At 44.3% G+C, this 16,358-nt stretch overlaps 1 protein-coding gene across 1 annotated transcript; it reads right to left on the minus strand.

Annotated features, from left to right (window-relative positions):
- Positions 1 to 3,193: 3,193 nt before the first annotated feature.
- ARR3 (arrestin 3) lies at positions 3,194 to 16,358 on the minus strand. The gene is made up of 17 exons (XM_045538697.1): positions 16,320 to 16,358; positions 15,339 to 15,376; positions 15,020 to 15,050; positions 14,811 to 14,871; positions 14,568 to 14,612; positions 9,057 to 9,256; positions 8,876 to 8,935; positions 8,625 to 8,692; positions 7,502 to 7,637; positions 7,223 to 7,307; positions 6,883 to 6,955; positions 6,342 to 6,479; positions 4,766 to 4,849; positions 4,466 to 4,489; positions 4,236 to 4,288; positions 3,987 to 3,996; positions 3,194 to 3,364 (listed from the first exon to the last, which is right to left on the minus strand). The coding sequence occupies exons 2-17, from the start codon at positions 15,353 to 15,355 to the stop codon at positions 3,268 to 3,270; spliced, it is 1,182 nt and encodes a 393-aa protein (XP_045394653.1). The 5' UTR covers positions 15,356 to 15,376; positions 16,320 to 16,358; the 3' UTR covers positions 3,194 to 3,267.

The raw sequence follows: 16,358 nt of genomic DNA on the forward strand, positions 1-16,358 counted from the left end.
TTCAGCCATTGAAGTGTGTGTTAAGGAAGGTAGTAGAGTGAGGTGGCTGAAGTCAAATCACAACTCTCAGCGGTAGCTTCTAGGAGACACAGAAGAGGAATTCTGATCTTATGATACCCCCCACCTAAAGGCAAATCAAGGAACCACTTTGGACTAAAGTTAGTCCCATTTTCCCTTCACTACCACTTAGGCAAAAAATTTGGCCTGGCCATTTATTGGCCTGGTTGAGTTCATCAAAGGAAGCTTGCCTTTTCTGTACATTCCCTACTCTAGCAAAGCTGGGGGAAGGACACTCCACTCTGTTTTCAGTGGGGGTGAAGTACTTCTGGAAGGAAGGGCAGAAGCCACACTCTGGAATAGCTGTGTGTGTGTGTGTGAATGGTGACAAGCAAAAGGAAAAAAAAAAAGGTCAGGTTCAGAGGCTGAGATGATTCAGGGCCTTTGGGCTATCTGATGGGAGACGAGCCTTGCCCCCACTCCACAAAGGACAACCCTAGGTTATCCAAAAGAGTAAGCAGTGGTGGATAGCTACAGACAGAGTGCAATAGAAGTATCATAAAGAGAAATGAGTATTACATCTTTTACATTGTAACCAGTTTGGGCACTGGTCCCAATAAACCTCATGTTGAGGTCTCTGGATTTTTCTTCTCCCTCTTCTGCAGATATTTGTCTGGACAAAACAGAAATGATGTAAGGGACCAGATAGTGGTAACCCAGAGTTAGTAGACAGGGCTAGATCCTTCTGAGGTATAACGATGTTTCCCTAGGTCCAGGAATCCTAGAAGCCTTGAACCCATAACCCTTCTGATCCCTAACACTAGTAATTCCTCCCCAAATAAATAGAGCACCATAGACCTTCTCCATAGATTTAACTTTAAGTATGCTGGAAGAAGTTGTAGTTATACCTTACCTTTTATTCAGGTCACTCTTGTTACCCACCAACATGATGACAACATCATCATCTCTTTCTGCTCATACATCTACTCACTTATCTGTCTCCTTAAAAGAACTGATGTCTGCAAGAAAATATGTAGCAGAGGGGTTGAAACATTTAGCAGAGGTTTTTTTTGTTGTTGAGATAGAGACTTGGCCGGGCGCGGTGGCTCACGCCTGTAATCCTAGCTCTGGGAGGCCGAGGCGGGTGGATCGCTCGAGGTCAGGAGTTCGAGACCAGCCTGAGCAAGAGTGAGACCCCGTCTCTACTAAAAATAGAAAGAAATTATCTGGCCAACTAAAAAATATATATACAAAAAAATTAGCCGGGCATGGTGGCTCATGCCTGTAGTCCCAGCTACTAGGGAGGCTGAGGCAGTAGGATCGCTTAAGCCCAGGAGTTTGAGGTTGCTGTGAGCTAGGCTGATGCCACGGCACTCACTCTAGCCCGGGCAACAAAGTGACACTCTGTCTCAAAAAAAAAAAAAAAAAAAAAAAAAAAAAAGAGATAGAGACTCATTCTGTTCCCTGAGCTAGAGTGCAGTGGCATCATCACAGCTCACTGCAACCTCAAACTCCTGAGCTCAAGCTATTCTACCTCAGGCCCATTTTGGAGAGAATAATGTACCTGTCCGTCCTCTCTGATAGTCTTACCAACCTCCCTATCACTTCCTTCATAATCACTTTTTCAAATAAAACAACACACAACACACACTTGCGATGTCATGGACAACCACTGCAATAGTTGAATCACGAATGTAGCTAGGAATTAGGATGTGAAAGCACTTCTGGCCAGCTGTGTCCCACAGCTGCAGCTAAACTTCCATAAAACAAATGTTTAGGAAGAAGATGGGGAAAGGTAGAAAAACTAGTCTCTTAAAAGCTAGAACCAACTAAAGGCAGAATATAAAGAGTCAGGGAGACTAGATCCCTGAAGAGTGGCTGCTATGACCTCAAACCAAGTGGCCTACAGTCCTAGGACAGGTCCAACCAATTTCAATTTGTTTTGATTAAGGAAGATTGTATAGAACAGCAGATTTAAGGATTCAAGTCCTCTTGAACTTTATCTGTGTTATAGGTGGAGATTACATGAGGGCAGAGTGAACAAGAAACAGGGCTTGGTAATTTGAGGAGGCTTCAGTTTTTTCGTCCCCTTCTTTCTCCACAGATGACATGGTCTGATGCTACCCTACTTTGATAAATAGACCTAAGGGGTTGAGGTGTAGGGTTAGTGATATGAGTTAACACTCACTATTTGGGACCTAAGTACATGGTCTTAGAAGTCAATTCCAGTGGATGCGTGCAAAAGAGAGTTGTATCCCCTCTCTGATCCCCCCACCCCCACCCTCTATTTCCAATACCAGGCAGTTAGAACCAGAAGTGGAGAATGGCCCCTTAGGAGGTTGTCCTGGCTCCACTTCCCAACACTTGTTCATGTAATAGATAATTTTGAGGAGGAGAATCCCCAGGGGAGACAGCCAAGGAAAGGGGCAAAAATGTACCATGCGACTCCTTGGTGGTGGGTCACCCAGTAGGCACAGTGAAAGCTGTCCGTATGTGAAGCTGATGATTATCAACATCTTCCCTGCTGTGAGGGCGATAAGTAGGCTAACCATCGCCCTCGGCATGTTTTCTCCCCTGAAAATCTCCATGAGCCGCCCTGCCACGCACACACACTCCAAACTTTCCCGAGGAGGACGAACTCGATTCTCCAGAGAATACCGCACCCCATTCCATACCATTCACACCTTACTATCCCCAAAGTCCAATTCAGCGCTGCATGGCTCTGCTCTCCCAGGGATACAAGCTTGGATTTGCACAGAGACTGGTATTCAGGTCTCCCAGCCTCCAGGCCAAAGCCTCCGACATTGCTCTGGGCCCCTGGTACGGTAGGAAAGGCATACATCAGGCATACATCACAGCAGGTGGGCTCCGCCACCTGGCGTCACACTGCGTTCTCCCCAAGGGTGGCTGGCGACTGTTGGTTTTGCACCCACGGCTAGGTGCGGCCACACCCCCTCGGCTCCCTCCCGGCAGCTTCCGTGGCACAGTGCCTTGTGTTTGGCGCGATCAAGTGAGCGCTGGAGTGGGGTGGTTGGGTGGTGAGGTGATTGGGTGGGGTGGGGGATGGCCTGGGCCGGAGAGAAAGACAAAGGACCCACAGAGGACTGGTGGCAATCACGGCGAGGGCATGGCGGCAGGGAAGATCATTCTCAGTAGTTACTCTCCGGGAAGAGGAAATATAAACGAGATCACCAGGCATAGCTGGACAAGCCAATTTATTAGAGCATTGCAGTGGGGCCTCCCACACAGAGGGGCATCAGAGCGAGGCGCTCAGCTCCCCTCATCTCCTTCCGCCTCCAAAGCCTTCTGGCCGTCCTCCTTGCCTTGCTCCTGCCGCGTAAACTCCTCGATGACTATGTCCTCAGAGCTTGCAGAAGCAGCAGAAGGGAGTGGAGGGTTTGGAACCCCTTTCTGGGCGTCCTCCACGTTCACTTCCTTTTCCAGATCCCAGAGAAGTGATCCCCTCCCTGCTTCCCAGCTAGGCTCCTCGGCCCCCTCTCAGCCCCTACCCCCCTCAACTGCCCCCCCGCCCCGCCCCGCCCCTCCCCGCGCCGCGCCGCGCCGCGCCCGCCAGCGACCGCTCTGGCTATTTTCCTTTCGTTCCCTCCCAAATTTCCCAGCACAAAAGTCCCCCAGGGGCGCTGAAAGGGAAATAAGAATGGAGGGTGGGAAGGAGGGAAGGGACCAAAGAATGAAAGACAGAGAAGTGCGTGCGAGGGAGTAGGGGAAAAGGAAAACGAAAAATGGAAGGGATGAGGGGGAAAGGACGATCCCTAGAGGAGCGGGAGGTGGAGGGCGGGGGGTGCAGAAAGGGAAAGGAAGGCGTATGAAAAACACTGAACTGTAACACGAAGCTAAACCATACGTTTCCACTGCACACCTATTGAAAGCAACACACCAGAGAAGCTTTTTTGCATTTCCATCATCGTAAAATGGAGGGTGGCGATGGGGAGAGGGGGATGGGGCTGGCAGGCATCATATTCCATTACCTTGCGGCCTCTGTAGCAAGCAGGGAAAGGGAGGGAAAAATGGAGCTGAAGCTGATGAGGTTCCTTGAAGAAATGTCTTCACTCTTGCCCCTCCGTTTCCCAACCCTTCGCCTCATGCACACCCAACACACATAATTCCCCTGAAAACCTAGACACCCAGCCTGCTTATTGCTATTCCATCTCTACCCAAACTGTTTGGCCCCCAACCCTTAGGACTACCCTTCCTGTGAGTCCCACCTGGTCACTCACCATGAGATGGCTTTGGATGGATCAGCATCAGGGGCAGCTCCACACCAACATCACTGTGAGGATCCCAAGATGGAGTTACTGATCTCCCTACAAGCCTGACCCCTGAACCTCCCTCCCTCCCTCAGTATTCCAGTTCTAGGATGCCCTCAGACTCTCCCTAGTCGGTCTTTTGGTCTCCTTATCCCCTCCTTGACTCCTTCTTGCCCAGTCCTTCCACCTCAGTCTCTCACCTGGCTGTCAGATCTCCTAGGATGCTGTGGGTAGAATGACAGCCAAAATTAGCAGTTGGAAATGGAGAAGGGACAACCTAGTTTTACTGGGGGATGAGAGATCATAAGGCCAACTCAGCCACAGAATGGGTTTATGGAAGGGAAGGTGATTTTCTCACTGAGCTCACAGGTTTGGGAACCTGGTCTGGGAGAAGGAGTGGGGAACAACTTGATTGGGTCAGTCTACCTGGGAGAAAAACAGACATGAGAAATGCTTGGCTCCCCAGCCGCTGCCCAGACAGACCCCGAACCCTCACTCACCCCCCACAGGACACCATCAGGTTGACTCTGACTTTGTAGGACACCAGGATCCCCAGCAGCTCCTTGTCCATTCCTGGTCTAAGACTGGAGATTGCAGTATCATTTTGTGTGTTTAGGGGCATGAGAAGTAATTCATTCAGTCCTCCCCTTTCTTCCTGTGCATTCCCATCACCACACCCTATTACCTTTCCTCTTCTCTGAGAAGATCTCCCAGGCTTTAATCTCTCCTACCCACTAAGACCACATTTCTCTTCCTAAAATTCAGTTTTACCATATCACCCTCTGTTCAAGAGCCTACTTTTTGAATATAACTACTCTGCCTGACTTTCAAGATCCTTAACAACCTGGCTCCATCTAGCCTCTCTAACCTTTTTCTGCCCTAAATCCCTAACACTTGGGATGCAACCTAAGGAGACCCATCCTGTCTCCATGATCAGAACATGTCATATGGAGCCCCACCTTCTGACCTTTGCCCATGCTATGTTCCCAATCTGGAATGCTCCTTTCTTCCTCTGTTGGTATTCAGATCCTTCACATTCTTCAAGATCTAGTTTATTCTATCTCTTCCTGGAAGCCCTCACCAGTTATGCTGGCTTTGCATTTCTCTTTGTTCCTCACCTAGGCCATAAATTGACTAAAGGCAGAGACTGTCTTAAACTTCGTTATATCTCCCCCATTGCTGAGCATAGGGATAAGCGTGTAAACAGTGCTCAGTGAAAACCTGCTAATTGGGAAATAAGACACTGAGAGCTGTATGAGCTTGGGACAATCTCTTCATTGCTCTGGGGTGTTGGTCTCCTATCTATAAAATAACGCTGCTTGGATGATTTCTAAGGGTATTTCTAGCAATAACAGCCTATAGCTACTTGATTGATAAGAAACAGGAAGAGGTGAGGGATTAACACTCGTCAGATTGTAGCAGATGGCTTTTGGTGAGAGACCCATCTAACACTAGGGCCTCTGAAGGCAGAGGGCCAAATGAATAATTTCATAGAATTCTTAGTTCCTATCATATGATTTTCCTTTTTTGTCCTCCTTTTCCTCCATTTCTCATCTCCTAGTCTTCTACTGCATTTCTATCTTCTCTAGAAAGTAGCTACTACAGGGATCACAGTGTTTTAGAGCCAGGTGACGTGATGAAATCCTGTCCACCTTTGCCACCTGTTAGCTATGCAACCTTGGGTGAGTTCCTTCTTCTTTCTGAGCCTCAGGGTCCTTAAGTATAAAATGGAATATGAACACCTATCCAGCCTACTTTAATGATATTCTTACAAAGACAACATAGCACATATGTAGGACCTTTGTGAACTGTGAAATATTATGCAACATAAGGGTTTTTTTTCCTCTCCATATTTTCCTTTCTTGCTGCCTTTGACCTAAGGCTACCATTGGTCCCATGGGCATTATTTAGCCTGCTGCTGGCCCTCAACCCTGGATGAGTCTCTCAACACTGGCCAAGGACATTTTAAAAAACAGGTAGACTTCAGTGAAGATGAAACCTCAGAGCTGTATATGTTGCATATGTGGAATGGGTTAGGAGTAGGAAATGGAGGTTGATAGTTACATTTGAGCTTACATTGTGCTAGAGGCCAGGTTGGTATCTTCATGCTTGAGTTTGCCATCCAGTGCCAGGCCCTGTTTCTGGCAGCTGGAAGCCAGGAGTGGGGTTACTGCAAAGCTCTGGGAGAAGCTGGAGTTAGCAGCTACAGTCTCCCTTTAAAAGGGGAATAAGAGAATAACTTAGGTTAGGCTTGCCAACTAAATGTACTTTCAGTCCCAAGAGTATCTTGCACAATCCTAAGAACCTACTGGAGCATCCAAGAGAGGTGAAATGTCTAACTGTGAAAAGGAGTGGGAGGAATTAGCTCTGGTGGGAAATCCTTATGCCCCTGCCCACTCTCAGCATTGCAATGGTCCTCCTGTGGGTAAGTTGCATCCCCTCCCTCAAGTTCTCCTGGTAATCCCTCCCTTTCTCCACTTCAGCCCTCACCTTGACCTTCCTAATTCCTGGACTCTCCGTGACTTTTTTTCTCTCCCCAACCCCTCATGTCCCTGTTGGCCCTCTTCCCACCACCACAACCCTTGACTCTCTGACCCCAGCCCCAGCACCGGCTCACGTGAACTCCTGAATGAACACAGTCTTGGTGTACTTGTCTAGTGAATACAGGACAACATCTGTGATCTGGTCAACTGAACAAGCCAGGAAGAAGCACATGACTATAATCAGTCAGTTATCCTTGAGACCCCAGCTCACTGTCCTTAGATGTGACCTTATACATGGGCATACTATACATGATGCAGTACGATGTGCTCATGGACAAACAAAAATATGTATTTTGACAAGCCTATGTTGGGGGGAAAGCCTAGATGAATGCAGACAGGTAAATGGAGCAGAGTTTTGGAAAAAGACCTGTGGCTTTGGGACCAGATGCAGAAGGATGGGGAAAAAGAGCTCACCTGAAATCTTGATTTTTTTGATGACCTTGCTGGTGCAGTTGTTAATAGAAACATTGACAGAGATGGGTTCACCGTGGTAGTGAACCTAAAGCAGGAGGAGAGGCCCATCACAAGGTTAGAGGAAGAATACGCAGATCAAGACCTAGAATTCCTATTTCCTTAGCACTATTACCACCCTGGCTACCGTCTCTGCCTGCCCAAGTAGGAAATCAATGAAGAAAGGGTATCAGAGGGGTTCCAGGGTAGGGGCAGGAAGTGGGGGGGGGAGTTGTTACAAACCTCCCTGTCCATCCAGGCCTGGAGTTGTAGGGGCTGAGCTGACAGAAGGAAACGGCGAATGGTCTGGGCCCAGGGCCCAGGGCCTGGCTCCAGGGGTGCAAATTGTACTTTCCGAATGACCAGCCGCACAGAGTCTCTGAGCAAAGGCCATGAGGTTAGCCAGAACATCTCTTTTGGGACCCACAGATCTCTCCCATGCCACCGTCATAGCCCAGTTCTTGCTTGGGAGTGAGGGTGGGGGTGGGGGAAAGCTTCCCTCAGAGAACTCCTCTAGACCCTTAATATAGGTATCTCAACCAAGGGTTAGTAAACTATGGCCCATCGGCCAAATCTGGCTGGTTGCCTGTTTTTATATGGCCCACAAGCCAAGAATGGGTATTACATTTGTAAATGGTTGAAATAAATCAAAGAATAATAATATATTATGACACATGGATATTATATAAAATTCAAATTTCAGTGTCGATAAATAAAATTTTATTTATTTACTTTTTTTGGAGACAGAGTCTCGCTCTGCTGCCCAGGCTAGAGTGCTGTGGCGTCAGCCTAGCTCACAGCAACCTCAAACTCCTGGGCTCAAGCAATCCTCCTGTCTCAGCCTCCCAAGTAGCTGGGACTACAGGCATGTGCCATCATGCCCGGCTAATTTTTTTCTATATATTTTTAGTTGTCCAGCTAATTTCTTTCTATTTTTAGTAGAGATGGGGTCTCGCTCTTGCTCAGGCTGGTCTCAGCCTCCTGACATCGAGCGATTCTCCCGCCTCGGCCTCCCAGAGTGCTAGGATTACAGGCGTGAGCCACCACACCCGGCCATGCTCATTCATTTATGTACTATCTGTGACTGCTTTTGCACAATAGTAGAGTTGAGTAGTTGCAACAGAGACTATATGGCCCGCAAAACCTAAATATTTCTTTTTTTTTTTTTTTTTGCCCTTTACAGCAAAGTTTGCTGACCTCTGCCCTAGAGCAAAGAAGAGAACTCAGAGGGGACTCAGAACTGGGCATCATTTGTGGTAACGGTGATATGGGGGTCAAAAGTAGGGCTGTTTCTGTCGTGAGAGCAGGATCTCTGATGACATGGCAGAGGCTAGAGACAGGGATTTGGGGGAGGACCAAAGAATACCTTTTGGAGATTTTCTCCTCCAGGTTTTCAGCACAGAAACTCTTCACTTCAAAGTCAATCCCACAGGCCTGTAAAGGGAGAGGGGCAAGGAGAACTCATTTCCAGTGCTGTCCTTCCTTCCTCTTGGGCCTATGAGAAAATGCCTGACCTCATTCCTTAGTTGTCCATTTCTCCATTATTGTCCATTTGTCCCACTGTTTTTCTTCCCTGGCCCTACCATCTATCACTCTTTCTGAGAACACAGACTTTACCTTTCCTGCATCTTCAGGACCTGGTTGCAGTGTCACTGAACAGGGCAGGTTGGCAACCATCTAGGGGACCAAAAGGAGGTCAGCAAACAGAAGAAATAGGGACCCCTCTCCTCTGTCCTCCTTCTTTATCTTCCTCTCTTAATCTTGCCTGGAAACATTGCCCAGGACTTGGGGTCAGTACCTGCAGGGTAAAGGGGTAGGCATTGTCCCCCAGCTTGTGCAGCAGTCGCTCCTGTAGGGCTGTGAGGGGCCCCTGGGGGCTAGTGGGTTCAGCTGGGACCACTTGCTGGGCTTGTACATACAGATCTTTGCGGAATGTCAGACCAATCACATCCAAGTCATCACGGCCATAGCGAAAAGCACATGTCAACATGACAAACACTGCAGGCAAAGGAGGAAGAGAGTGACCTATCAGGCCTGAGTGGGAAAAGAGACCTTAACTGGGTCACAGGAAGACACGGAGAGACAATATAATATGATCAAAAGACTATGACCATAAAGAAAAAGATTAATACTAAGTAAAATTTAAAATTTTCTTATGTTAAGAATTTTTATAAACAAAGAAAAAAAGAAAAGCCAAGGAGAAAATATTTGCAACACATATAACAAACAAAAGTTTAGCGTCCATGCTGGGCATTGTGGCTCACGCCTATAATCCTAGTACTTTGGGAGGCCAAGGCAGGAAGATTGCTTGAGACCAAAAGTTTGAGACCATCCTGGGCAATAGCGAGACCTTGTCTATACAAAAAACAAAAAAATTAGCTGGTGTGGTGGCACATGCCTGTAGTCCCAGCTACTCGAGAGGCTGTGGCTAGAGAATCGCTTGAGCCCAGGAGTTTGATGTTGCAGTGAGCTATGATGATGCCACTGCCCAGGCAACAGGATGAGATCCTATTTCAAAAAAAAAAATGTTTAGCATCCGGAATGTATAAGAACTACAAATCAATAGTAATAATATACCAATATAAAAATGTGTAAAGAATGTGAATAGGCTCTTTACAGAAGCACAAAATAGAATGGCCGATAACAAGAAAAGATGTTTAATCTCACTAGTAGTCAGGTAAATGCAAATTAAAATCATAATGAGATAATATTTTATACCCATTAGGTTGTCAAAAATTTTAAAGTCTGATAGTACTGAGTGTTGGCAAAGACGTGGAGCAATGTGAGTTCTTATATACTGCTGGTGGGAGTATACATTAAACAACCACTTTGGAAGACTGTTTGGCATGATCCAGTAAGATTGAGTGTATTCATATCTTATGACCTAAGAATTCTACTACTTTAGAGAAGCTCTTGCCCATGTTTATAAGGAGATACATATGAGAATGTCCATTGCATCGATGTTTGTCAGAACATAAAACTGGAGATAATCTAAATATCTATCAACAAGAGAAAGGGTAAAAAATTGTGGTATATTCATATAATGGAATATTAAACCAAGATTAAAATACATGAACTAGAACTTCATATAATGCTATGGTCTGAATGTGTCCTCTCCATAATTCAGGTGTTGAAACTTAATGGCCATTGTGATAGTATTAAGATGGCCTTTAAGAGGTGATTAGGTCATGAGAGCTTCTTCCCTGGTGAATGGGATTAAGACCTTTATAAGAGAGGCCTCTTGCTCTTCCACATTCTGCCATGTGAGCACACAGTGTCCCTGCCATCCAGAGGATGCAGCAACAAGGTGCCATTTCAGAATAAGAGAGCAGCCCTCAGCAGACAACAGAACCTGCCAGCACCTTGATCTTGGACTTCCCAGCTTCCAGAACTGTGAGAAAATAAATTTCTGTTCTTTATACATTATCCAGTCTCAGGTATTTTGTTATATCAGCACAAACACTCAAAAACTATTGAGTAAAAAAAGCTAGCTGTAGAATGATATGCATAGTATGTTACCATTTATACAAAGTCTAAAATCATGTAGAGCAATATCAAAGTTGACACAGATACATAAATATGAAATAGAAGTATAGACACATCATGGGAGTAATAAACACCAAATTCAGGATAGTGGCTGCCCGGGGAAGGGGAAGAGAAGGAGGAGGGAGGGAGGAAGGTGAACAGGATCATGAATGGACACACAGGAGGCTTCAGTTTGTTTCTGTAATTTTTTTAAAGCTAGGTAGTGGGTACAGGGTATTCATTATATAATACTTTATGCCTGAAATATTTCATAATGAAAAAGAGAGACAATAAAATTTAGGGTCAGAATACCTGGGCTTGAATAGGACTTGTACAAATCCCTTGAGTTTTCTGGGTCTCAGTTATTTCGCCTGTCAATAATGGGCGTGCACTAGGAGCTCTACTTATGTTATTTAGACCTCACAATAACTCTCTAAAGTATTATTATCCCCACTCTACAGGTTAAGAAAATGATGATGGGAATATTGGCAGAAATGGAGCAGTTATAATTGAACTCATATTTGTAGCTGGTACCTAAGACTAGATGCAGATGGAAAGCCTCTGCAAACTACCGACAGCCACACATAAGTAGAAAGCAACTTATTTTAGTATTCTTAAAAGATCAAGACATTGAACATCAGATTATTTGCTTTTAAAATTAATAATGAGGAAAATGAATCTATATTCAAAAGATACAACAAAGATTGAAAGTAATGGTAATACCCGTGTTTATAAGGACTGGGGCAATGAGCAGCCTGATACACTGAGGGAGGGAGAGTTAATTGGTGTAAACTTTCTAGAGGGCAATTTGGCAATAGGTATAGAAAGCAGAAAGCTTTAAAAATGTGTGAATGCCCTTTGGCCATTAATTCCTCTTCTAGGCATTTAGCCTAGAGAAATAATTGGACAAGTACCGAAAGGTATATACATATACATATACGGATGTGCTTTACAGGGTTGTTTATAGCAGCAAAACATTGAAAATACAGTGACTGTCCAACAATTGAAGATTGGCAAAACACATATAGACAACTTGAAAAGCTATAGGTTTTTATATATTGATATAGGTTTAACAGAAGATTGTAAAATGTTATTCATAGTACAGCATTTTAGTGAAAATATAGATACGTTTGCACAGAAAATGTGAATAAATAAGAGCTGAAATATTATTAGTGATTAAGGATGATAAGATTACAGTTTCTTTCTCCTTCGTCTGTGCTCTCTAATTTTTCTACAATGAAGACAAACTTAATTTTCAAAAGATACAACACATAGATTCACCTTGGTTTTCAATTATGGCTAGTTGAAGTGGGAGAAGGGAGAAATAAAGAAAAGGAAAGGAAAAACAAAAGAAAAAAAAAAGAAGGTAAGAAGGAGAGGAAAAGAGGTGGCTGGAAGGAGGCAGAGTCAGGGAAGAAATGAAAGCGATGAGGAATGAGAGAGAAAAAGGTCACAAGGGTCGAGGCAGAGGGGGATCTAGTAGACTCTGAAGTGAGGGTGTTAATCAGATGACTTGTTCTTGGCATCTCTTGCTGTTCCTGTGTGGAGATGGCAGCGGAGTAAGTCATCAGCTGCCATCACCCCCCCCCCACCATGCTGAAGCTCTAATTGTCTCTTTAGCAGTTTAGAATCATCTGTTTTTTGTGCTAGGAAATAGCTTGTTTTTGTTTTCTTTCATAAATTGACATCTATTCTAAACTTATTAATTTATATTTGTGTTTATTGTACAAATAATATATATAAATTGTGAACATCAGAAAATGCAAACAAAAAGAGAAATCAAAGCTCAGCTGTAATACATCATATTCCAGAGATAACTGCTATTCATAGCTGTTGTGTATGCTTCCCAACTTCATTTGTTACTATAATTGAACACAAGGCCACCTTAGGTATTCATGCTATACTATGAATAATATTTCTCTCATTGCTTTTTTTTTTTTTTTGAGACAGAGTCTCACTCTCTTGCCTGGGCTAGAGTGAGTGCCGTGGCATCAGCCTAGCTCACAGCAACCTCAAACTACTGGGCTCAAGCAATCCTCCTGCCTCAGCCTCCCAAGTAGCTGGGACTACAGGCACGTGCCATCATGCCCAGCTAATTTTTTCTATTTCTAATTGTTTGGCTAATTTGTTTCCATTTTTAGTAGAGACAGGGTCTCACTCTTGCTCAGGCTGGTCTCAAAGTCCTGAGCTCAAGCAATCCTCCCGCCTTGCCCTCCCAGAGTGCTAGGATTACAGGCATGAGCCACCGCGCCCGGCCTCATTGCCTTTTTGAAATTAAACTCTGTGTTTTGAGATCACTGTAGATTCACATGCAGTTGTGAGAAATAATACACAGAGATTCCATGTAAATTTTTGTTAAGCAACAATTTGTTCACACCACCACATATACTACCCCTATCATTGGCCTTTATCACTCAATGGTTAGAGTAATCATATTTTACATAAACAAATACACTTTGATAGAAAAACACATTAGAAAATATGATGCAACTAAGATGATCTTCATAAAAGTAATGAAATGTATAAAATAGCTAGGAATAAACTTAAGAAATATGTACAACTTAAATGAATAATAATATAAAACTCTACTAAGGGGACATAAAAGATTAGAATAAAAGGAAAAATACATCTTACTCCTGGATCAATGTGTATTTTTTTAAAACTAAAGATTTCTTTTCATAGCTTATTCTGAAGATTTTGTAGGAATGTGAAAAAAATGATTTAGGTTTTAGAAATACAGAGTACTTGGAAACCTTAAATAAGTTGGTTAATTTATGAGTATACCCCAAAGTTCCTCTGATATTTAAAACTGTCTGGATTGCTTATCCACACCGCTTAATCTGAGAAATTAAGGCTACTTTATTATTCAATAGCTAAAGGTTACATCTGAACTAGTATTCATCAACTCATTCTGAGCCTGTTTCAAATGAAACCCAATTCTCAGTCTAGTTGGATCACAGTGGGGTTAATCCATAGTGAGAATTAAAAGGAAAAAAAGCAGCAAAAAATAATAATTCAGTATAATCTTGATCTATAGTACTGCTGCCAGAGTAATGTCTCTTGCTGTTGCTTCCTGTGGCTGTCATTTTGTTTCTTCGTTTGGGATTTTTTTAAAGGAAAGGTTAGGCATTTTCCCTACACAAAAAGGGAGATGGAAAGACATACACCAGAGGTTGCAAAACGGCAGCCCTGAGGGTCACATCCAGCCTACAGAAAAAAAGATTTTTTGATTTATCCAGGCCTTTTAAAATCTTTTAGTGAGTTGCTAACATTTGAAAATCAGGAAATTTGCATAAAAATATGGATTTCTGGCATTTGGATCATTCCATAAGCAATTTAAGTCCATACTCAAATCAATAGCCAAGCAGGGGTGCCACCAACAATAATGGAGAAAATCAGAAATTTTAGAAAGAACCTATTTTAATTTCAGCACGCATGTAAGTTTTGGGTAATTTTGAAAACTAAAATTTTATGTATGCTTTAGAAATATGTTTATTTTAAATATTATTTGGGGAAAGGGGTACCATAGTCTTTTCAAACTTTGGGGCTTTAAAGGTCTTATTCTGAGCTTCATTTCCAGTTCCTCTTTAGTAATCAGAAAATTTGGCCACACTGGGCCCAGTTGTCAGCCCACACCAGACAAGGCATTCACAGTTCCTGCCACTTTCTGGTTTTCTTATACCCTCTGGTCAAGTCCACTCATTCAGATTACCTGTCTGGCATGTGTGATGATTCAGTTTGGGACCCCTAAAACATACAAAGACCAACAAGGATTTCCACTTACTTTTTCGACCTTCTAAGTAATCAGGGTCAACCAGGACTACACCATCTGTGAAAAGAGGGTGAGATAGCACCCTGGTCAGGAAAAACTCTCAGACTATGAAAAGCAGAAGTTGATTCTTAAAACAGTACTGCCCATTCTTCCCTTTAATTGGCTTTCTTTTCTGCATAGATTTCCTGACTTTCTTTTACTCCCTGGCTCCCATGCCCTTTTCCTCAGGCTTTTCCCCTCTTTGGACTCACTGACCAATGGGTTCCACCATGTCCACATGGTCCACGAAATCCCGTCTCCCCAGGTAGATGGAGATCTGTTGTGGAACAAGCTCCCACGTTACTCTCACAATCATCTTTGAATGGATTCTTCTGAATCCCCCAACCCAAATACCCAATACCCTGAAGGATGTACCCACCTATCCCTTTTGCCCTCCCATTTGCCCAGCTGGGCCAGGTTCTCACCTTGCCATTGGAGCTGGTCTTCTTAAACACCCTATGGGGAGAAAACCAGAAAGAGGATAGGGAAGGGGATTGAGAGAACAAGGAAGAGGAGAGGAAGTGAGAGGAAATAAAGGGAAATGGAGAGAAGAGGAAATATTCCTAGGACTAGGAGAAGAGGCTCCAGGAGCACAGGATCGAACAAAGGTAGAGGTAATTGGGGTAGAGTCCAGGGCCACAAGTTAGGGAAAGTTTGGAAACCCCTTTACCCCAAACACAAATACTTGGGTTTGGGTAGACAGCAGTTCACAGATTCAGAGCATTAGAAGGAGTTCTTACTTACTTGGAGGTGTTGGCCATGGAGTTGATGTTGAGCCTTTTCTGGAAAGAGGGGAAGAAGAAGAAAGGCTTAATCACTGGAGTAGGGTAAGGTCCCTATTCTCCTTACCCCACTCCAGTATACCATCCATATACACCTAGTGTGATGTAACCTTTCCTCCTTAGATGGACACCTCACCACCACCAAGTGCCTCCTATTCTCCCTCCTGCCAAGGGTACTTCTTTAGCCATCCTGGGCAAGGGGAAAAAATCCCTCCTTATTTTGTACAAATCACTGACTAACCATACTATCTACTCTTCACAAATGGCAGGACTTTTTGGAATGGCTGGGGAACTCTTGAGAGCCTTCAGAGAGAAGGAATTTGTCTGGAAAGGGTCTGGTTAGAGGCTTTCATCCAGAAAAGTATGAGGAGAATGTGTTTCTTGGTCTAGGTGAGGCTGGGCACCAGCTGGCACACAGTAGGTGCCAAGACATGTTTGTTACATGAATGAATGAATGGATTCTGTGTCCTTCTGCTCCTGCAATGGACCCTGAGCCTGAGTTCACTTCATCATGGCCTTGACCCTCAGCTAAGAAGAGAAAAAGGTATGGGAGAGAAGTGGTTGGTGTCCTCGTGCTCTTGGTTGTTGGTGACAGAAATCTCTATGGAGGTTGAAAGTCTTCCTTGAACCTATTCATCTGTCTTATTTCTGTCCCCAGATTTTCCCATCCTTATCCTCATCCCTGTCCTCAGGTGTTAGGCCTTGAGGTAGGGATGCTTAGAGAGAGGAAGATGTCTTTCTAGTCCTTCCCTAGTCTTGGCCCAAGAGGTGAACTTAGGGGAGCTTCCAGAGGTCTCTTGCAGGGTCTCTCAGCCTGAACTGAATGCTGGGTGGGACAGGAAAGGTGTTCCTCAACTATTCCCTGATATATTAAGGGGGAATGCTAAGAGCAAGGGATGTAGGGCTTAGTATGGGCTAGTGGTAGAGGGCTTTGGAATATTACCTGGGGAGATAGATGAAGTTCACATCAGTCTCCAGCTCT

Source organism: Lemur catta, chromosome X (assembly GCF_020740605.2).
Source record: "Lemur catta isolate mLemCat1 chromosome X, mLemCat1.pri, whole genome shotgun sequence".
In the NCBI taxonomy this organism is placed as follows: domain Eukaryota; kingdom Metazoa; phylum Chordata; class Mammalia; order Primates; family Lemuridae; genus Lemur; species Lemur catta.